Genomic DNA, 22,040 nt, shown 5'->3' on the forward strand with positions numbered 1-22,040 from the left:
AGGAGACAAAGTGCTTTGTTGGGATGCAGCCATCACCATGCAGCCACGGCAGGTGGGGTGATTGCAGAGGTGCGCTAATGCAATTTTTCAGGCACAGGCAGAGCCCAGGCAGATGGGGCTGCCCTCTTCCCCAGTGAAACCACTCACCCTGCGGCAGCAGGCTTCTAAGGCAAGGGCTGACTTCTCCCCTGCTTAGTTCTTGTGCCAAAGTCACCTGTCACCCTGCCTGCAGGGCTAGTGAAAGTTCAGCCCAAAGCAGAGTTCAGAAACACTGTTCTGCATCATCTGCTCATGCATCATGTGTGGCGAGGAGAAAGCAATGAGGCCAGCACTTCCTGTGCTCAGGGACATGCTTCAGAGTCCCTCTGGGTGAGCACAAACTGCTTTTTCCTCAATAGTTTTGCAAACTGGTGAGCAAGCCCCACCTGAGCCCTTCCACAACAAACAAACATTAAAAGTCTCTTGCCCTGCAGGCATTTAAATCATTAAAAACCCAACATCCAATACTGATCTCAGATAGTCAGAACAAGTTTGAGAAACAGAAAAGTCATTTCACAGACTGACAGCATGGTAGGGCTGGAAGGGACCTGTGAAGACCACCTAGTCCAACCATCCTCCTAGAACAGGATCACCCAGAGTAAATCATACAGGAACACACCCAGGCGGCTTTGGAATGCCACCAGAGATAGGGACCCCACAACCTCTCTGGGCAGCCTGTCCCAGTGCTCTGCCACCCTTAAAGGCAAGAATGTTTTCCTTATGTTTCCATGGAACCTCCTGTGTTCCAATTTGGGTCCATTGCCCCTTGTCCTGCCACTGGACACCAAGAAGAGACTAGCTCCATCACAGACTCGTAGAACAGTAGGGGTTGGAAAGGACCAACATCCCTGCCAAAGCAGCATCGTACAGGGCAGGTCACACAGGAACACATCCAGATGGGTCTTAAAGTCTCTAGAGAAGCATGCTACACAACCCCTCTGGGCACTTGTCGTTTAGATACTTCTAAGTATTAATTTCCAATCTCAGACCTGTCCCTTCATAACCCCACAAAAGCACAAGGGGCTTCACCTGGAGTGAGGAGACACATCACATGCTGGCTCTGTTACATAGTGCACTGCCTGTAAGACACTTGTATTTATTGCTGGACCTGCAGCCTGCTGGTTCTGTCCAATTACACAAATGTTTGACAGCCTCTGCAGAAATGCCACTCAACAGGATACACAGAGCACTTGTAGAAGTCCTCCAAACTACAAACAGAACCTTAGCTACAATTCCAAACTAATTTTCTTTCCGACATCATTGCAATAGAAGCTTATTTGTAATGTTCTGTCTCTAATTTTCACTCCTTCAGATCACTTCTTACTGCTTGCAAGATGGCAAGAAGGCAAAAAAAGAATCCCAAATAACCTCTTTGCTTTTTAAAGAAAGAAAGAAAAGCAGTGGAGAAAAGCAGTGGAGAAAAGCAGTGGAGAAAAGCAGTGGAGAAAAGCAGTGGAGAAAAGCAGTGGAGAAAAGCAGTGGAGAAAAGCAGTGGAGAAAAGCAGTGGAGAAAAGCAGTGGAGAAAAGCAGTGGAGAAAAGCAGTGGAGAAAAGCAGTGGAGAAAAGCAGTGGAGAAAAGCAGTGGAGAAAAGCAGTGGAGAAAAGCAGTGGAGAAAAGCAGTGGAGAAAAGCAGTGGAGAAAAGCAGTGGAGAAAAGCAGTGGAGAAAAGCAGTGGAGAAAAGCAGTGGAGAAAAGCAGTGGAGAAAAGCAGTGGAGAAAAGCAGTGGAGAAAAGCAGTGGAGAAAAGCAGTGGAGAAAAGCAGTGGAGAAAAGCAGTGGAGAAAAGCAGTGGAGAAAAGCAGTGGAGAAAAGCAGTGGAGAAAAGCAGTGGAGAAAAGCAGTGGAGAAAAGCAGTGGAGAAAAGCAGTGGAGAAAAGCAGTGGAGAAAAGCAGTGGAGAAAAGCAGTGGAGAAAAGCAGTGGAGAAAAGCAGTGGAGAAAAGCAGTGGAGAAAAGCAGTGGAGAAAAGCAGTGGAGAAAAGCAGTGGAGAAAAGCAGTGGAGAAAAGCTCCTTCTCTCCAAACTGCTAATGAAGAGTAAGGTTTCAGGGAAATACTCAGCCAACCTGATTGCTATTTAATCCCATGTCTACAGAAAGTTATTTGGAAACATTAATCAGAGTGATTAATCAAAATTAGTATCAAGTGAGATCAAGTCTAAGGAAGTGTGGCCTTAAAAAAAAGGTCTCAAAGGTCTCCTGTCCATCATAGCTTTCTTGTGTGGCTGTAGGTAACTCACATGGCTAGCACGTGCCTCAGCTGCAGGCAAAGAAAATGACTTGCTTCTTTCCACTTACTTCTGGAAAGGATTAAAGATACCAAGTAGTCAAATATGACAGTTGACAAAGGTCTGTGTAAAAACTGAAGAAGTGGCCTTACCTTTTCCAATGTGACATTTCCAGAGGTAGTGTTTCTGAGCAGTATCTTATATTCTGTTGCGTACTGCAGGTGGGAAAACAAACAGAAGAGACAAAGTCACAATGTTTGCTGATCAAATCATCAACACAAGTTGAGGCTGGCATTAAAATTGCCAGGGAAATATCTAAAATCTAGGGCAACAGCTTGCTTGGATAAACAAGCTAGACACCTCACAAAAGCAGGGCACTTCTCTGGGCTTGGTTTTTATAGATACAAAAATAGACAAAAGGGAAGTTTGTGTATGTGCCAATTACCTTTGACAACAGCGGTGCGGAGGAAAAGGAGAACTTCTCCATCTCATCTGAACATACAGAACCCTGACAATTTATAGTATATTTGGACTGTCTCTATTTTTGTTAATGGCATATTGACTTGTACTATATTATATACACACTGAAAATGGCTTTTGATTGGAAGAGTTTGACCTTGGTTTTGATACAAAAGCAAACCCACAGAAGACCGTGAAGGCAAAAACGATTATCCTGCTCCTGTGACATAAAGAATCACTATGCCCCGTGGCAATAGTCTCAGAATCATTTTGGTTGGAGACTATTCCAGTGGTTGAGAACTCTCTCAGTCAAGAAGGTTCTTTTAATCTCCCAACCTAAACCTCCACTGGTGCATCCTGATGCCATTACCTCTCCTCCTATCAGTTGTTACTAAGGAGAAGAGACCAACACCCACCTCACTCCAACCTCCTTTCAGGGAGCCATAGAGAGGGGTTTATCACTGTCTTAACAGTATCTAAAATTAGCAATAATCACTAAATCTAAATCTTCTTGGAGCCCCACAGCTCCTTTCCATCAGTTGAAACCACAGTATATTCTGGTACCAGTTACCCTACCACACTTTGAGTCCTCTGTTGCAACAGAAGCCAGGCTGAGCAATTAATCCAGCAAGGAACACAATGGGAAACACTGAATAAAACCATCAAGCAGTGCTTACAACATGGAAGGGTGAAGTCACCATTCCTGAAAGTGTTCAAGAAACATGTGGACATGACACTGGGGGACACAGGCTAATGACCACGGGGTTTTTAGGTTCAAGGTTGGACTTGGTATCTTAAAGGTGAGGTCCAACCAAAACAGTCTATTGTAAAAGTCTTTAGCCTCACCTGTTCTTATGCCAGCTTCAAGCTATGTACCCCAGGGTCTCCCAGCTAGCTCCTGATAGGGACAAGCAGACTAGCACAGAGAAGAGCTCACACATATCTTACCGTTCGGAAAGCTGCAGCCACAAGGTTTGAAGGAAACAGGTTCCTGTAAAATACAGACAAGAAAGTGAAAGATTTACTACACAGCTTCTACAAGGACTGCAGCAAGATGCCAATGACATCTTGGCCTGTATCAGGAACAGCATGGCCAGCAGGACTAGGGATGGAATTCTGCCCCTGTACTCAGCACTGGTGAGGCCTCACCTTGAGCACTGTGTGCAGTTCTGGGGCCCTCAATTCAGGAAGGATAGAGGTGCTGGAGAGGGGCCAGAGGAGAGCAATGGGACTGGTGAGGAGGTCAGAGGGAAAGTTGTATGAGGAAAGGCTGAGGCAGCTGGGGGTGTTCAGCCTGGAGAAGACTTAGAGGGGACCTTATCACTCTCTACAACTACCTAAAAGCAAGTTGTAGTCAGGTGGAGGTTGAGCTCTTCTCCCAGGCAACTAGTGACAGGTCACAAGGGCATGGTATGAAGCTGTGCCATGGGAGGTTTAGCTTGGATATTAGGAAGCACTTCCTCACAGAAAGGCTGATTGGGCACTGGGATGGACTGCCCAGGGAGGTGGTGGAGTCACCATCACTGGAAGTCTTTAAGAAAACATTGGATGTGGCACTTGGTGGCATGGTTTATTTGATGGCATGGTCTTAGGTCATAGGCTGGACTTGATGACCCCAGAGGTCTTTTCCAGCCTCAATAATTCTGTGACTCTCAGCACTGGAATTGCTTTTGCAAAGGCATGCATGTAGCCACCTGTGAGGTACATGCTACAGAAGACAGCCTGGCACCACACAACAGACATCTTGTTATGTCTGCAGAAGGCTGAATGCTCACTTGTCCCTGCTTGTCTACCACATCTAACCATTTGGGACACCAGAGGCAATCAGACACGATGCCAGTTATCCACACCCATCAGCCAGTGGCTACAGAAGCTGGTTTAGCCACACCAGCTGCAGCAACAGATTTTGGCCTTCAGGGTCAGGCAGAATTTTTACATTACTCATGTGTCTATGCTTTGCTCACAGCATCAACATGAAGGGCAATCCCATCAGCAAATCCACTTAAGAGAAGAGCTTAACCCTTCAACACAACAAGGCCAGCTTCCCTCAATACCAAGGCAAAGCAGAACAATGTCAAGGGCCAGAGCTGTCCACAAGTGGTTAAACAGCACAGATGGAAGTAGGGGCATCCCATGGGGAAAGCTGCAGCATCTGACTTTGGTAGTGTCTTCACATAGAGATGTAAATCCAGCATCAAGTTTGTGCAGACAGGACAGCATGCAAAGCATATATGTGAATCTATGGAACAAGAAGGATAGGAAAAGTGAGGGTGAACTGGAGCATTAAGGAAAGAGATGTATTTTATAGCTATTTGTAATGCTACACTTCCTTTCTCCCCTTATGACAGGCAAGCAGCAATGTGCTTCCCATACCAATTGGCAGCTTATTTTTTGCACTGTCAGAAAGCAAAACAGGAATACAAGGCAATCTCTGGGGTCATGACAGGGCCCTAGCTGGTGAAGGCAGGAAGGCTAGGGGTACAAACTGAACGCACTGCCAGCCAAATGCATCAAGGAGGCATGGCAGCTCCTATGGTAAAGAAAGAAAATACCCTACTCAGAGACAGTCAGCTGTGACAAAAACCATGTGGGTAGCTGCTCCCCACCGTTTGCTCCTTGCACCACTCCCAGGAAGCTGCAGCCAACTCCACACTGCCCTGCAACACCCCCCCCACCCCCCAGTCTTTGCCATAGTTACCCTGGCCAGCACGACTTTAAACCAGGCTTTTTCAGCTGGGATCATTCCATGAATGGCATAGAAAGCAGAACACAGAGCAGCAAAGTCAAACCTTTGAAAGCAAGAGGGAGATTACAATGTAGCACAGTAAAGGACTTTGGTCTTTTGCAGAGCACAGCTCCGTTATCCTGCCGCACAGTGAGAGTTTTCCCACAGCCTTGACAGCAGTGTAAATAAAGTTCATGGACCTTATCAAACAAGTGGTGCTGTGTGAACTACCTCAGCCTCTTTGTCTGTTGCAAAAGCCAAGTCACTGTAAGACTAATTTGGCTTCTGGAGCCTATGTTCCACTGATTTTTAGTCACAGAACCATAGAATTGTTTCAGTTGCAAAAGACCTTTAAGATCATCAAGTCTAACCATTACCTTACTCTTCCAAGCCACAACTTTTTCCTCCTCAAAATCCAACAAAAGAGCTGTCTGAAAGGGGAACAGTAAGCTCTAACTCTGCAAAGATGCTTAAGAACTGGGCAAATAAGATCAATGGAACAGCTACTGTTCTCCAGTTCCTGCACAGCTGGAAATCTCTGGTGGATAAAAACCCTCATGTAAAGAAAAAAAGCAAACCTACTTTATCAGGAGTAAAACATCCCATATACAAAGGGGCCAGATCAGTAGAGTTTCAATAAAAAAAGAGAAAACATGCTGGTGGGAAAATAAGGATATTTCTTTTCAAGTTGTAATAGCAGGATGATTTTTGAAAGACTGGATTTTGAAGAAGAAGAGATGAATAAAGACTGAAAATCAACCATCTTGATGAAGTAAAGCCAAAAGAAGCAATCTTAAAGCCTAAATAATAAGGTTCTCCAATGTTTAAATGCAGCCAAGAAACCAAGCCCTCCATAATTTACACAGTATGTCAGGCATGGGCCTCGGTAATTAAACACTAACTTAACTCCAAGCATGTAGTTGGGCGATGCCAGCAGCCCTAGGACAGCAAGGCAAGGGGCAGGTTCTTGCTTTGAGTGCACTAAAGTTATTCAAATAGGAGCACAGACTCATGGAATCTTTTCAGTTGGAAGAGACCTTCAAGATCATGGAGTCCAGCCATCCAAACCAAGCTCCTCAGCACCACATCTCTGCCTCTTTGAAACGCCTCCAGGGATGGAGATTCAACCACCTCCCTGGGGAGCCTGTTCCAGTCTTGGAGAACCCCTTCAGTCAAGAAGGTTTTTTTCCTAATACTCAACCTAAACCTCCCCTGGGGCAACTTGAGGTTGTTTCCTCTCCTCCTATCACTTGTTATAAGGGAGAAGAGACCAACATCCATCTGGATCCAACCTCCTTTCAGGAAGTTGTAGAGAATGGGAAAGCCTCCTCTCAGCCTCCTATTCTCCAGACTAAACAGCCCCCAGGTCCCTCAGCTGCTCCTCACCAGTTTCATTGCCCTTCTCTGGACACACTACAGCATCTCAATAGCTTTCTTGTAGCAAGAGCCCCAAAGCTGGACCCTGTGTTCAAGGTGTGGCCTCACCAGTGCTGCATACAGGGGGAATATAGCAGTCACTCCTTTTTATCACTGGAGCACTGGTTAGAGGACTCAGCTCTCAAGACAGCAAAGACAATCCACCAAGTAAAAAACTTGGCTCTCAGCTCAGAAGGAGCTGTTTTGTTTTGTTCCATCCAACTTCTACGTACATCTAAGTACAACAATGTGTAAAATCCTATTTTTGTTCCTCTGTTTCAAATCCTGACATTTCAGAACAAAAAGTGTCAGGTCATAAAAAGCAACCAGAAAATAAATGGCTCACCTCAGAGGCACCAGCTCTGCACAGAATACCCTCACTGCTCACCCAACATCAGTCAGCATGTGAATTAAATTAAGCTTTAATTACAGGTGGGTCTGGCCACAGGTTTTTACCTGAAGAGGGATTTGTGCAAGAACACCACAACGGTGCCTAAAAAATACAAGTCAGGATGCTACATGCTCCAGGAGAGCCAAAAGCTGTTTGGTGACCTGCTTGGATTGATGTGCATGAGCCTGCAGGTTTGGCACATCATGCATGGTGAGGCAAAGTTCACCCACCAGAGAAATCCAGACCCAGCTCTGTCCCTGCTGCATGTCCCCAAGCCCAAGCTGAGGATTTGCACAAGGAAGTATGAACATCTCTCCTCTTTGGGTAAGCCAACAAACAGGAACCCTGAAGAGCTGGGTATGCAAATTGAATGTGGGTGCCTGCCTGCTGGTTTTGCTGTAGGGACCAAATGTCTTCCTGCTTTGCAAAGCCTTTACCAGATGTGAACATAGAGTTTGAAGAACAAATAATCACAGAGTGACAGAATGGTAAGGGTTGAAAGGGACCTCTGAAGACCATCCAGTCCAATCCCCTGTTAGAGTAAGCTCTCATAGAGCAGATCACGCAGGAACACGTCCAGGCAGGTTTTGAATGCCTCCAGAGATGGAGGCTCCACAGCCTCTCTGGGCAGCCTGTTTTAAACCACCATGGTGATATACTATGGTTTTGAATGCCTCCAGGGGAGACTCTACCACCTCTCTGGGCAGCCTGTTCCAAACCACCATAGTTATATCATGACTGTTGCTGCTGGTTCTTATGGCTGCATCCCTGCCTCTGCCAAGCCCTGTGCCAGAGAACATGGTCGCCTCTCTCAAGCAGATGAGGGCTATCTCAAAAGCACACCACTGGGAAAACCCTGAGTCTGGGTGATAAGGAGCCCAACACAAGGGTGTGGGACCAGGCAGCCTAGGTAACACAGAGATGGAACTTGCTGTACATGGCAAGAACAAGCTGAGCCAGCCACGGCACTGGCAGGTGCTGAATGCACCCTCAAGTGTCCCACTGCTGCTAAGACCTCGCTCCCTGGAAAGGGATGGATTACCCATGCATGGACCCAACCATCTTTGTGGTGTCAAATCAAAGCAGAATCACAGAATCATTAAGGTTGGAAAAGACCTTTAAGATCACACAGTCAAACCATAAGCCAACTACCATGGCCACTAAATTATATCCTGGAGTACCACATCTAGCTGCTTCAACACCTCCAGGGATGGTGACTCCAGCACCTCCCTGGGCAGCCTGTTCCAATGTCTGACCACTCAGTAAAGAAATTTTTTCCTAATATCCAATGTAAACCTCCCCTGACACAACTTAAGCCCATATCCTCTCATCCTATCACTGATTACTTGGGAGAAGAAACCAACACCAGCCTCACTACAACCTCCTTTCAGGGAGCTATAGAGAGCAGTAAGATCTCCCCTAAGCCTTCTCCCAGCTAAATAACCCCAGCTCCCTCAGCCACTCTTGTACAATATGTCCTTCAAACCCCTCACCAATCTCATTGCTCTTCTCTGGATATCCTCCAGGACCTCAATGTCTTTCCTATACTCTGGCAGCCAGAACTGAATCCAGTATTCAAGCTGTGGCCTCACCAGTAGGTGGTACAAAGATTTTTACTCACTTTGCCAAGCATCAGGCAGGAAAGTGTCTCTCTGCTGCAAGTCACACAGACAAGCCTCCTCCAAAAAACAAGAGAAATCCATCTGACAAGCTGTTAAAGATCCTGAGTCTGGAGCAGCAGGTGGGCCAAGGCAGGAAACCTCCACGTATCTACACCACACTGAGTGTGAGGAAAGCACCCCATCAGATCCTCTTAAAATAGGAACCTGAAAGCAGCAGAACCAGGGGCAGGAGTTTCTGTGTCTGAGTATTTTCTGTTTGAATACTGTCCCCCCCAGGCACAGCCCCATGTATGCAGCTTTTTCCCATTCCTCCAGTGAAAAGCTGCTCACACCAAGCAAAGAGATGCTATTATCTAACTGAATTTTGCAGGAAGGCCTCACTACTATTTTTGCTGTGATAGAAACCTTAGTTTAGCAGCAGCATCCACTGCTGGGAATCCTAGATGACTAAAGGAACCTGTAGCAAAAAGAGGCTGCAGTTCCCATGTTTCTTAGTTTTGATATTACAGGCAAATTCATCTCTTCCCCACCCCATATCCTTCCACCAGCAGGGTAAGAATGGCACAGGAACTCCTTCACTGCACATGTAAGGGATTGTTATTAATACACTATTTGGGCTGGATGATCTCAAAGGTCTCTTCCAACCGAATATATTCTGCGATTCGGCCAGAGCTCTGCAAACAACTTTGCTCTGGCAGCAAAACCATGAAAAGGAATTCAGGCAAGTAGAACAAAGCCCTAAAATACTACACATTCTTCTCGCATTTCTTCTTACAAAAAGTTCCACTTCTGAGGCCAAAAAACTTGCTGCTGGAAAACATACTCTTGTGAGGAAGCATTCTGTGTTATCTCCTGCTTTTTTTCAATGAAGCATTTTCAGTGGCAGGAGTCCACTAGCAGCAGCTTCACTGCCATCTGTGCCAAGCTGCCAAAGTCCAGTTTGGATTGCCCCAGTACCTCCAATTTTCCTTTTGTCCCAAGATTTACACCCAATTTGCACCCAATATCAATTTTTGTCATCTGCCTTCTGATACAGCTGTCTTCTGTTGAGGAACCTCAATATACATAAATCTGTGGGAGTCAATGAGACGCACCCCAGAGTTCACAAGATGTTAAATTCCTCCTACAAAAACCAGTTAGCAGACCCTATACACCAAAAGAGGATCTAGGTTCAAAAAACAATGCCAGGATTGGGTCTTTCCCATCTGGAAAAGAGAAGACTGAGTGGGAATCTCATCAATGCTTATAAATACTGGGTGGGTGTCAGGAGGATGGGGCCAGGCTTTTTTCAGTGGTGCCCAGTGACAGGACAAGGAGTAATGAGCACAAACCTGAAAATAAGCAGTTCCATCTCACATGAGAAGGAACATCTTCAATTTAAGGCTGACAGAGCACTGGAACAAGCTGCCCAGTGGTGGAGTCTCCATCTCTGGAGACATCCAAAACCTGCCTGGATGTGTTCCTGTGTAGCCTTCTTTAGGTGAACCCATCTTGGCATGGGGGTTTGGACTCAATGATCTCCAGAGGTCCCTTCCAACCCCTACCATTCTGAGATTCACTACTTCCCTTTTCTGAGGCTATCCTAGACTTAAGAGCTAGCCATGCAGCTATGGCACCCACTGGCTAGCCTGAGGACGTGCTGTTGGTGTGACTGCAGCTGTTCCCACAGTCAATTCTTACTCTATTTATATCATCACAAAGATGGCACCTCCCCCTCCTCTCCTAACTTGAGTTTTGCTCTCTTTTCACTTTGGGATTTCAGAGACAAGCCTTCATGGCCACTGCTTTTAGGTGACTCACTGGGAAGACCATGGCTTTAAGAAACAAGTGCAACCAAAACTAATGGTGCCCAAGTGAGGATCACTGCACGAGTGCTCCCAACTCCATGGTCCACCTTGGTTATCTGCTCTGCAGCCTAGTCAGAAAACCAGGACTGACACCGAAGCTCATGCCTGCCTGCCCTCTGGCTCCAAAGGTGCTCAGAGCCAATGTGCAGGCTTGCCAATGGCACTATGGATACTCCCTTTGGCCACGCATTTGGTAACCTCTGGCACAGACAGGAGCAACGTGGAACAATACAATTTAAACTGCTTTTGCAGCTTGAGAAACCCTGACCTTACTGCTCAGGGTGAACACCCAGACTTCTGCAGACTCTTCCTATAAAAAACAGATGATGCTACTACCTTCTTCCCTTCCCAGACTGTTACAGCTAGAGCTGGATTGAGAACAGAATTCCCTTCCCAAAGCCAATTCTGCAGTTTCAAAACATGTTTTCATCCCAAAACTGGGCAAAGAAAACCTGTTCCAGACTAAAAAAAAAAAAAAACCAACCCCAAACTAAAAACAAAACCCCACAAAAAACATTGTAAAGTACTTTGTTGAAGTCTTCTGTATAAAAATCACAGCAAAACACTGACCTCACTGAAATGAAATGCCAGGATCACCCACTGCTGGAAATTCTGACAGGATCAATAGGTTTCTGTGGAACTGTTTAATTTTGGTTGAATCAGCAAATATAAATCAGAGCTAAACCAAAACTCTGACCTTATCAAAACACACACTCTCTTGACAATTGTCCATCAAAAGTGTTAACAAATCAATAGATTCTTGCAAAACTCCTGATCCTGATGTTTCAGCTGCTTTCCCACAGGTGGGCTGTGTTAGCTGCTGGCTGGAAACTCCTTGTCACCACCACTCTCCTCATGTGTTTCTCCCTTCTTAGATCCCCCTTACAGTGAGAGCCAAGCTGGCTCTCCACAATGTCACCAACCCAGGTGGGCACTGAGCCCTGAAGCCCACCATATATCACAGCTAGCCTCTTCCTCCACTCACTACCACTTCACAGCCAAGATGGCAAGAGCTCTTCATCCTCTGTTGCTTGGCCTTCTCCTCCAAACAAACATGAAAGGAACAAACCCCCAAATTCTGCAGTTTTCTTCACTCTCTCACATCTTCTGGTGGCACTCAGTGGTCACCAACTTGATATAAGAGAGAGGGAGGTATTCACAAGGTCCAGCTTCAGCTAAGACCATGTGAAGAGAGTGCTGAAGAGCCTGAACTGGGTGCTCTGGAGAAGCCTGTCTTTCTTCATTGATACAGGACATGTCACAGAATTACAGCATGGTAGAGCCTGGAAGAGACCTCTGGAGATCACCTAGTCTAACCCTCCTGTTAAACTGGGTTTGCTTAGATCAGGTTGGACAGGAACGTGTCCAGATGGGTTCTGAAAGTCTCAAGAGAAGGAGACTCCACAACCTCTCTGGGCAGCCTGGTTCAGTGTTCTGCAACCCTCAGAGTAAAGAAGTTTTTCCTTACGTTTAAGTGAAACCTGTACTCTAGTTTGTGCCCACTGCTTCTTGTCCTATCACTCACTGGGCACCACTGAAAAAAGCCCAGCCCCACCATCTTGACCTCAACCCTGCAGATACTGACAAGCATTGAGAAGATCCCCACTCAGTCTGCTCTTCTGCAGGCTAAAGAGCTCCACATCTCTCAGCCTCTCCTTGTAGATAGGTCCTCCAGTCACCTTCAGACAGCCCACCTACTCCCACTGCTGTGTTATAACTTAACATGTCCTGTGAGGAACTGCTGCTCCTTGAGAGAGGTCCTTAATTGTTGGTCCTCAAAAGAGGTGGGCTGAGGATACAAAGTATGTGGTTGTCAACAGAACAATTACTTTTATGTTCAAGGGGAACATATTTCTCCCTGGGAATGAAAAGGACATTAATGTGGACTTGTAAAAGCAGTTTTGGTGCTATTTTTTTTTCCTCCTAGAAACTATTCTTATCTTTGTTGCCACCTTCATTTACTGAGACACAGTGAAAATGCTTCTCAGGTGCAAAACCGAACTCACAACTGCACAAACATGTCATGTGTCCCACCCTGCCCCCCTCACCCAGGTTTTTAATTACCAAGACAAGTGGCAAACACAACTTTCCATACACTTTGCTGGTACCTAGGTTACCTCCTCAGTTTCATCTTGGTAACAACCTCCACTATCTCCCAAACTGTTCAACTCCCAATGTGATATTCCTATCACTCCCTCCACTACGGTCAGTGGGAGAGACCCAGCTGCCATTTTCCTTTATTCCACCACTCTTCCCAGGCACCTGTGATGCACTTCCCTGTGACTGCCCAAAATAACTCAGGTGTGGAAGCATGACAGGGCCAGACCCATGATAACAAAGCATACCAGATGTTCACATCTGGGGTTATGCACCCAGATTCATCAACTGCAGTTGGAAGTCTGATACTCAAAAAGCTGGCTGGTTTTTTGCTAGGCCTGTGGATGTGCTCCCCTTCTGTTTAGGCCTGGAGAGATCTCAACAAGTTATGGGCTGAGAGACAAAAAAAGAAAAGGTGAAGCCTGCAAGCTTACAAGGAGAAAGAAGAATAAACCAAAAAGCCTAAGATCTGGTTAGAAGTGGAAAGTTTGCTTCCAGTTAGTTTTGCAGAATGCAAGTCTTCTCTTTGCAAGATGCAGGTGTGGCATGGGAAGTTCGTGAACACACAGGGTGTCCTCATGCCAGACTGTGTTTAGGGTATATCCTCCATGGAAATACAGGGTTGCATTTCCATGCCTGCACCTATAGACTGGCCCTGTAAGGGGCAGACTGGTGTTCATGTGAAGAGACTGAGTGAAGTGGGGGGGAATAAAAGCAAAAGGTGCGTGAGGGATGGGGAGAGCTGCCCTGCCCTGCCTGCAGGAGACAGGTAAAGACAGGCAGCAGTTCAGAGGATAGAGCCAGGCAAGGCCACGTGGAGCACCCAGGAACAGCTCTGCCTCCAGGCAGGACCGAAAACGGGCCCAGGCACCCAGAGCTCCCAGCAAGCCTCGACTCACCCTCACAGCCACCCAGCCAACATTTCAAATAAAGGGAGGAGAGGTAGAGCACTAGCAGCCCTACACCTGACTCAGCTGCAGGTTCCAAGACAGAAAGCAGTGCCTCAGGAGCAGCCAGGAAGAGAAAAAGGAGGAGGAGGAGGAGAACCACCACAAAATGATTTTGGTTGGAAGAGAGATTTAAAATCGAGTCCAACCATTTCACGCAGCACTGCCAGGTCACTACTAAACCATGTTCCTGAACACCACACGTACACGACTTCTAAACCCCTTCAGGAATGAAGGCCCCACCACTGCCCTGGGCAGTCTGTTCCAAGGCTTGACAACACTCAAGCGGAAATTTCCTCGTGTTCAACCTAAACCTCCCCTGGGGCAACTTAAGGCCGCTTCCTCTTGCCCCATGGCTTGTTCCTTGGGAGAAGAGACCGAAGAAGGAGGAGGAAGATGAGGAGAAGATGGAGGAGGGCGAGGAGAAGATGAAGAAGGTGTAAGAGAAGGGGGGGAAGTTGGAAGGGGGATGGCCCCCGCGCGCCAGCTGCAGCATGCAACATCGCCGGGTCTGTCATCATCCTTAGGCGGCGGCAAGGAGGGCGGGACGAAGGAGGAGGCGAACGGGGTGGGGGAGCGGAGTGGCCTCACCTGACGAGGTCGAGGAAGGAGTCCACGGTCTCCTTGCTGGTGGGCACGGCGCCCGGAAGCCCCAAGCCAGGGGCGTTGAGAGCAGAAGCTCCGGCGCCGGGCCGAACGATGAAGCCGAGGGCGACGGCGAGGCCGGAGGCCAGCAACGTGGTGCCAAGGAAATAAGCGATGGCGATGCCGCCGAGACGGCCGAGCGAGCGGGTGTCCAGGCTGGCGGCTCCCGACACCAGGCTGCACACCACCAGCGGCAGGATCACCATCCGCAGCATCCGCAGCAGCAGCTCCCCGGGAAAGGCCAGATAGGTCACCTGCGCCGGGCCCAGAGCCGCGCCGCGCACGGCGGCCCCCAGCGCCACGCCGGCCACCACCCCCGAAACCGTCAGCAGCACCAGCGCGTTGCGCCGCAGGAAGCCCCGGCAGCCCCGCAGCCGCCCGCCGCCGCCCCGCTCCGCCGCCGGGCCCTCGGCGTGGCCGTTGCGGCCGCCGCCCGCCTTCTCCCCATCCGCCGCCTCCATGCTGCCCGCCGCGACTAGCGGCCGCACGCTTCCCGCTACTAAGCCGCCTGCGTGCCGCTAGCGCCCGCCGCACGACTGACGAGCCCTGCCCGCCGCCCCCGCCCCGCCCCGGGGGAAGGGCCCGGCCCGGCCAGCCCTGCCCCAGCCCTGCCCCGGCTCCACCCCGGCTCCGCCGCCGGGCGCCCTGAGTGCTGCTGTAGGCTGGGCTCCATGCCCGCCGTCGGGGGTCGCACGTCCCGTTCGCGCCCCTGCCGGGCCGCCCGCGCCCTGCGCACAGGCCCTTCCCGTATCCACGGGCCGCGCACGGCCCCGCCGTGCCCTCGTGGTGAATGCGTGTCCCCGCAGCATCCCCTGATGTGTCGCAGAGCTGACACATGTCCCCCCCGTGGTCTCCTCACTGTCCCGCTCACTCCCTCCCAGTGTCCCCATGGCTCACACACCCCTCCCACCATGTCGCCGAGGTGACACACGTTCTCTCAGTGATGTCCACGGTATTCTCAGTGTCATCAGTCGTCCCTGTGGCTCACAGACACCCTCCTTGCGTCCTCAGTGTCCCTGTAGTTCACACACACCTCCTCAGTGCTCCTCTCCTCTCCCTTAGAGAGGCAGGAGCCATTCTCTGCACCAGGACAGGTTCTGGCTGAATAGAAGAAACCAGGTTGGAAGAGACCTTCAAGATCATTGTGTCAAACCTATCATCCTTGTTCCCACCGTGAAAGCTGTCCAGCAGACCTGCGGGCTAGTCAGGGGCAGGGTACCTACAGTCTCTGGAGCATCCTTCCCTGAACAACCTGGCTGAACTCATATCTGATCACACAAACAGCTTCTCTAGGGACAAATAAAGGCCACCTGAGGCTTTCAGATCGGCAAGGGCCTTAAAAGTATGTCATGTTTGCTCCCAGAGCCAGCTGCAAGAGCTTCAGCTGATGTTGGGATTTTAGGAGGGGCTTAATTTCAGTTTGCTGCCTTGCCATCAGCAAAGCACAGCCTAGCAGAAAATGTGCTGTGAAAACAACCAGCTGCACATGCAGGTTTTGAAGAGACTGACAGGGCATGATAAGGCAATAATCCCTGTTTAATAAGAATCTTTTCTGTTTTCCAGCTTCATGAATAGACCCAAGCTTCCCTACACCATGGATGGAGCTCCTAGGGAATTGTCTCCTAAACAGGTAATTACACTACCCGTGAATGACCAACCACATCTACCCCCACCTCCAAGCTCAGTGAGTTGCAGCTTGCTCTTACACCAAAATTTGACTCAAGATACCAGGCATATTTATACTGGTTTTATAATTTTTTTGTCTTGATAACTTTCCTGTTGAGGAACACTTGGTTTGTGAAAGTCTGGGGGAATGAGTGTTCTGTCACATTAGGGTAAGCAGAGAAAGGAAACAGAGAATAAATTAATAAAGAAAGCAAGTATCTGCAAACACTTTCCAAGATGTTCAATTCCACCATCCTCAAAAGGGAAAAAAAAAACCAAAAGAAAAAAGGAAGAAAAAAAACCCCACCAAACACCAACACCCTACATGGGGCTTTTAAATTGATTCTGAATATGTTTCACAAACAGGTCTGTGAATAGTGAACAATTAACCCTCCAAAATAATTGTTTCTCTCCACATCAGAAGCATTTCTAACATGGATTTTTAATTCATATTCGTTGTGAAAATGTTATGCTTCATTTTTTTCCCTTACATTTTTCCCTGGTTTGCCTTTTTCTCTTTCCATTTAGCCATGAAAAGGCAAAAAGAAAAGAGGAAAATTAATAACAGCTTCAAATTGTAAAATAGATGCAGAAACCAAGATGACTTTGTTCTCTGTTTCAGTTGAGAAGAGATTCAAAAACCCAAACCATGAGCAGAAAGGCTGTTTCCATATGCAAACTGAAAAGCAAGGGGAGAAATTCAGAGCAGTGTTAAAAAGAACTTACTAAATTGGAAAACTCACCCATAGCAACATGAAAGAGTTAAGAGTTTTCCACCAGATGAACCAATAGTAGAATGCTTCTTCCCTGGAGGATCTCCCCATATCCTTGCAGGGTTTACTTTGCTCAGAGCAGTGCCATGGAATCAGCCAGGTGACCTGCAGGAACACACCTCCAAATTATAGATCCCACTGTGTGTTTTTTCACCTAAGACTAGATGGTGGTAGCCAACCCTTGATGTAATGGTGCTTCTGTCAAACTTCCTGGTCAATGACACCATGAGAATTCAGATTCTCAATTTCCCCTTCCCCCCCCACCCCTTTTTTTTTCCCTCCATCTTGATTTCCCACTTTAAACACTGACCCTTCTTCTCCTAACATATCCTTCTTCCTAACATGCCCTTCATCTCCTAATGTATCTTCAGATGACAAGGCTTTTGCAAAGCATGGAAGCCTCTCACTATACCAATGGGCATTGTCCCAAAGACATCCTAGGCAAAGCTAACTGTTTCTCTATACCCTGAGAGAGTTCATGGATGGCTGCAACGATTAAAGCCCAATGACTTACTCAATGGTAATTGTTGACTGATCCATTTTGTCATGTTTTCATTTCAGCACTTGTAGATCTTGGGAGCTTTCCAGTGAGTGAGCCTGTATGTTTCCAATGTCCAGCCTTGCTGGTGCTGCTAGATTAGGGGAGTTGAATTTCCCTATAGTGACTTAAAGAAGTGTTTTTGTCTTTCATGGCTTTCAGGTGCACAGGGCTAGAGTGCTTCCTCCAAAAATCAGCAGAGGGATCAGAAACAGGCAACAACTACTATAAAAAAAATAAATTAAAAAAGCCATCCTCTCTCCCCCATCCCATACAAAAACCCCAAACCAAAATCCAAAACCATCCAGTTCCTTTTAATTCTTTTTTTTTCAGTTCCTTTTATTTTCAATGAGGAGACAGCCAACATAGTTTTCACCACTGGCCCAGGAAGGAAGAGGTTCTGCTGATTTCCAGTCAAATTCTGACTGATAAAACTTTCTTGTGGTGGGTGTTTGAAATTCCAGCCTCAGTGAAGGGAATTAAAACATCTCAACAGCTGTAAGAGACTCAGGTTCTTCTCCTCTGTGCTTCAGCACCAAGCACGCAGCGTACAGGACTTGTTTTGAAGCGTTTCCCTCAGAAAATGTGCTGTGTTGTTGAGGGAAGTTAATATTGAAACCTCTCTGAGAAAAGAAAGGCTTACAAATATTTTTACCTACTGCTCATCCACTCCAATTGTTAACCTTTACCACAGCCTTGTGAGGTGGACACATAGGATGAAAGCTATGTAATCTGGCTGTCACCTCCTAGAAATCACAGAATCACAGAATGAAAGGGATCTCGAAAGATCATCCAGTCCAAGCCCCCTGCTAGAGCAGGATCATCTAGAGTAGGTCACACAGGAAGATGTCCAGGTGGGTTTTGAATGTCTCAAAGGAGACTCCCCAACCTCTCTGTGCAGCCTGTTCGAGCGTGTTGTCACCCTCACAGTAAAAAAGTTTTTCCATATGTTCACATGGAACCTTCTATGCTCCAGCTTGCACCCTTTGCCCCTTGTCCTGTCACTGGACATCACTGAGCAGAGCCTGGCTCTGACACTGTCCTTCACATATTTATAAACACTAACAAAGTCACCTCTTCTCCAAGCTGTAATGTCTAATTCTTGTTTTTTCCATAGTCAATGGAGACATGGGAAAGGTCATCTCCTTTTAAACAACGTGTCTAAAGCAGGTAAGATGATAGCCACATGAAAGTATCTACAGTACTCCTCCCAGTACAGAGAAGACCTAGACCAGTGGTCCAGGATCCTGAGGTTTCAGGTAATTTCTATTGTGGGACTACAACCCGTCCCCATCCCTATCCTCATTCCCATCCCTGACTTACAACGCAGGTCTCACCGAATCCAGCTGTACAAGATGATCACAGGAGGTCATTAGTTCTCTCCCTCTGTGAATCCTGTGCATAGTACACTCCCACAACGTTACTGTTACAGGGTGCTCCAAACCCTTCTTCCCCCACCTCCAACAGCGAAGGTTTGACCGGGGGAAGACAAAGGCGCAAAATTGCCTTCCAAAGCGTGAAATTGCCTTGCCCTCCCCCTGGGGACAGGTAACAGGCAGCCATTCTTCCTGCCAGTGCGGAGGTCCCCCTGGGGACAGGTAACAGGCAGCCATTCTTCCCGCCAGCGCGCAGGTCCCTCACAGGTGTTTACCCGTGGGGGAAGCCCGCGCTGGGATGCGGAGCTGTGATTGGCTGGGCTCTTCGCGCCCTCCATACCTCCGCACTGGACACATTGTCTAGGAAGGTCTTAAACAAAGTGACCAGGAAGCGGTCGGGGCTTGCTCATTTTTGGCGCTCTCATTTTGGGCTCGCTCTGGATTTGTGGCGAAATTGGAGAAACCAGCGCTCGGACCTGTCTTCTTCCCGGAGCTGCCTACCCTGGGGTCCTGCTCCCTGCCTGCCGCTGGTGTGATGCCGCCTGTCATAAACCTGCGGCTTCCCTTGCTCTGCTCAGACAGTGCGGCTGCTGGAGTCTTCCCTCATGGCAGCCCTGTCTGCGGACACTCTGATTCTGGCGGGTCCCTTTTCCTTTTGACTTGTGCCGCGTTACCCACGGATCGGACTATAAAAGCTGTAGTTCTGGAGCCTGCCACCGAAGGAGGACTTAGGGAGTCCCTGCTCCGTCCCAGTGAGTACAGCCTGGCGTTCTCATTGGCTTTCCCTCAGGTCCTGGCTTTGCCTCTGATTTTATAACTGGGGTGAAGCTGTTGTGTGGCTTAGACTTTTCCATTCTCTGAATTGTACTAAAGTTACCCCATGGTAGAATTCGCAACTGAATAGAACCTGTAAATAATTTAATCAGTTTTGAACATAGCTTTGGGGTGGGGTTTTCTGGGAAAAATAAAGATAACTGTATTTTTATCATTCCCACCTGGCTGATTTAATCTGAATCAAAACAGTTACAAACCCAGGTTCCTCAGAGGAGATGGAGGTGTTAGTAGGTACAGAGCACAAGCATAACAGATCATACATAACAAATACCTCTGAAAGAGCAAAGCCCATGAAATAAAGTAGTAATTGCTACACCCTTAGCTTTTGATCATCTTGTAAGGGCAATGCATCCATCTGTCAGGTGTTTATTGCATTGCTCTTAGAGTCACATCAATGCCTATTATGTTGCTGCCACACGAGTGCTCCAATGATGTTGGTTTCAGGGGATGGGAAAGGCCAGAAGGAACAGCAGAGAAGGCTGTCCATACCTCAGGAAGGCCAACAAAATGTCTGAAATCAATCACAATGAGTTTCTTTGCTAAAGCAGGAGAGGAAGGCTTCCAAAGAGCTGTTTGCAGCTCATTCAGGCTCACAGGGGATACATGCCCCCTTAGCACAGGTGACATTAGCCCTCAGGCCACCACGTTTCCTACAAAACCACAGCTGTGGGAAGCAGGACTACAGGGAGCTCTCATCTCCACTATCTTCTGTCTTCCTGCTGCTATCTCCCTATTTGTAAGACTGGCAAGGTTATCTGCAGCTTTCAGGAGCTTCCTTGGTACAGGCTGCTGTTTACCCTCTGCTCTTGAGAGACCTAACACAAACCTCTGCAGGCTTAGAAAGATATCACCCCTCAGCCCATCTGCCATGACTGCTTTGATTTTAAGTAAAGACTGGCACCTAAAAGCCATGGTGGGAGAAGGAGGAGCAAGATGAAAGGGAAGAAGGCAGGAAGGGATTGGGGTTTAGCTATGTGTTTCTCAAGAGAAGCTTCAATGAAGGTGCTCCCAAACATCTCAATCTCCATGTTCCCAGCAGCCTGAAGTGTCCCAAGGGGCCGTGTGACAGAGTGGCCTTCAATTGAGGGGAATACATGAAAAGCATGCGGGAGAGAACTTGTTTTCCACCAAGGAAAATGAAGTATTCAGAAGAGCCACAGCATGCTGGCTGAGGCAGGAAGGCCTAGAGCACTTTCTTGGTATGCAGACTTTAGCTTGGCAAGACTTTGTTGGGCCTGGGATGCCAAGCAATTTGGACAGACTCCAGCCGCATTGCAGAAATGGTCCCTGCCTGCATCTAGGATAAACTTCACAGTGTGCTCCTCAGCTCTTCCGGGTGCCACTGACCTGCTCAGCCCATTGCAAGATGGATGCAGGACCAGCCACTCACATGCAACCACTTGGACTTATTGGAATGAGCTTGGTTTCATGACATCTGAAACCATAGAAACAAAACCCCTTGGCCTTCAGTGATGCCAGATCCCAAGAATATTGCTCAGGTCCTGCTGCATGGAGGTTCCTGGCTATCAACCAAGATAATCCAGTTCCAAACATAATCCTGCCACAGTGTCACACACAGCCTCATCATGTCTCCAGGCTAGGTGAATTCTCACACCCGATCAAAAAATTTCTGAGGATGAGGAAAAAAGGTCTTTTGAGTGCATTTTCTAAGAGCACAGGCAGGCAAGGAATTTTGCAAATACCTCTCGTTTGCCCAAATTCTGACAAAATATAAACTGTGCAGACAGGGATGGTTGACCCAGGGTAAATGTTTAACTTTCTCCTCCAAAGGCACATGCAGTTTTACCAGAAAGAAGATTAAAAATATAGAATAATACCCCTCCAAACACCTTGTTTATGCTAAAGCTCCTTTGAGTGGTGCTGGAAGCAAAGCTGAACTGAGAGAGGATTCAATTTAAAACTGGGTGTGTTACCTCCTTTTCCATAGCTATAGTAATATGTGAGTATGAAGAAAAACAAATTGGTACATGCTGGAAAAGAAGGGCCCTGCCTCTCTTCCCAGGAATAATGCCTTTTTCTTCTTTGTAGAGTCTTCCTGAGATTTTTTTTTCCTTTGAAGGTAAAGCAGGGAGGGAAAAAAAAAGGGGGTGGGAGGGGGAGGGAAGAGTCTAGATATTCAAGATCTTGGACGTGTGACATTCTGTCCTAGCAGGGGACATTGCCTCTAGCTGGTGGGAAACATGCAGGGTCAGGCTTTTCAAAACAAGCTAGGCTGATCTGAAAACAAGCTGTGTGATCTCCTCCCATGGTGAAGCTTTGCTACCTAGGAAGCAAGGGAAATGATCAGAGGATTTCATTGATGGGAAACATGACTGAAGACCTTGCAAATATTCCAAGCATAAATGTCTACTGATTTCTTCCAATGGCTGTGGGTTGATAAAGTGCCTCGGTGGTGCAGAAGGATCTGCCTGGCATTAA

At 47.7% G+C, this 22,040-nt stretch overlaps 1 protein-coding gene across 1 annotated transcript in view; it reads right to left on the reverse strand.

Annotated features, from left to right (window-relative positions):
* The window catches only part of SLC1A4 (solute carrier family 1 member 4), a 33,598-nt gene extending 18,677 nt beyond the window's left edge, over nt 1-14,921 (reverse strand). Inside the window, exons 1-3 of the mRNA XM_068153083.1 lie at nt 14,362-14,921; nt 3,674-3,716; nt 2,419-2,481 (exon numbers count right to left, since the gene is read on the reverse strand). Coding sequence (XP_068009184.1) covers nt 2,419-2,481; nt 3,674-3,716; nt 14,362-14,876 — 621 coding nt within the window. The 5' untranslated portion in view covers nt 14,877-14,921. The remainder of the gene's footprint in view (nt 1-2,418; nt 2,482-3,673; nt 3,717-14,361) is intronic.
* Between the last annotated feature and the right edge of the window lie 7,119 nt (nt 14,922-22,040).

This window comes from Melanerpes formicivorus, unplaced genomic scaffold, assembly GCF_026170545.1.
Source record: "Melanerpes formicivorus ecotype bairdi unplaced genomic scaffold, bMelFor1.0.p_v2 SCAF_25, whole genome shotgun sequence".
Classification (NCBI taxonomy): domain Eukaryota; kingdom Metazoa; phylum Chordata; class Aves; order Piciformes; family Picidae; genus Melanerpes; species Melanerpes formicivorus.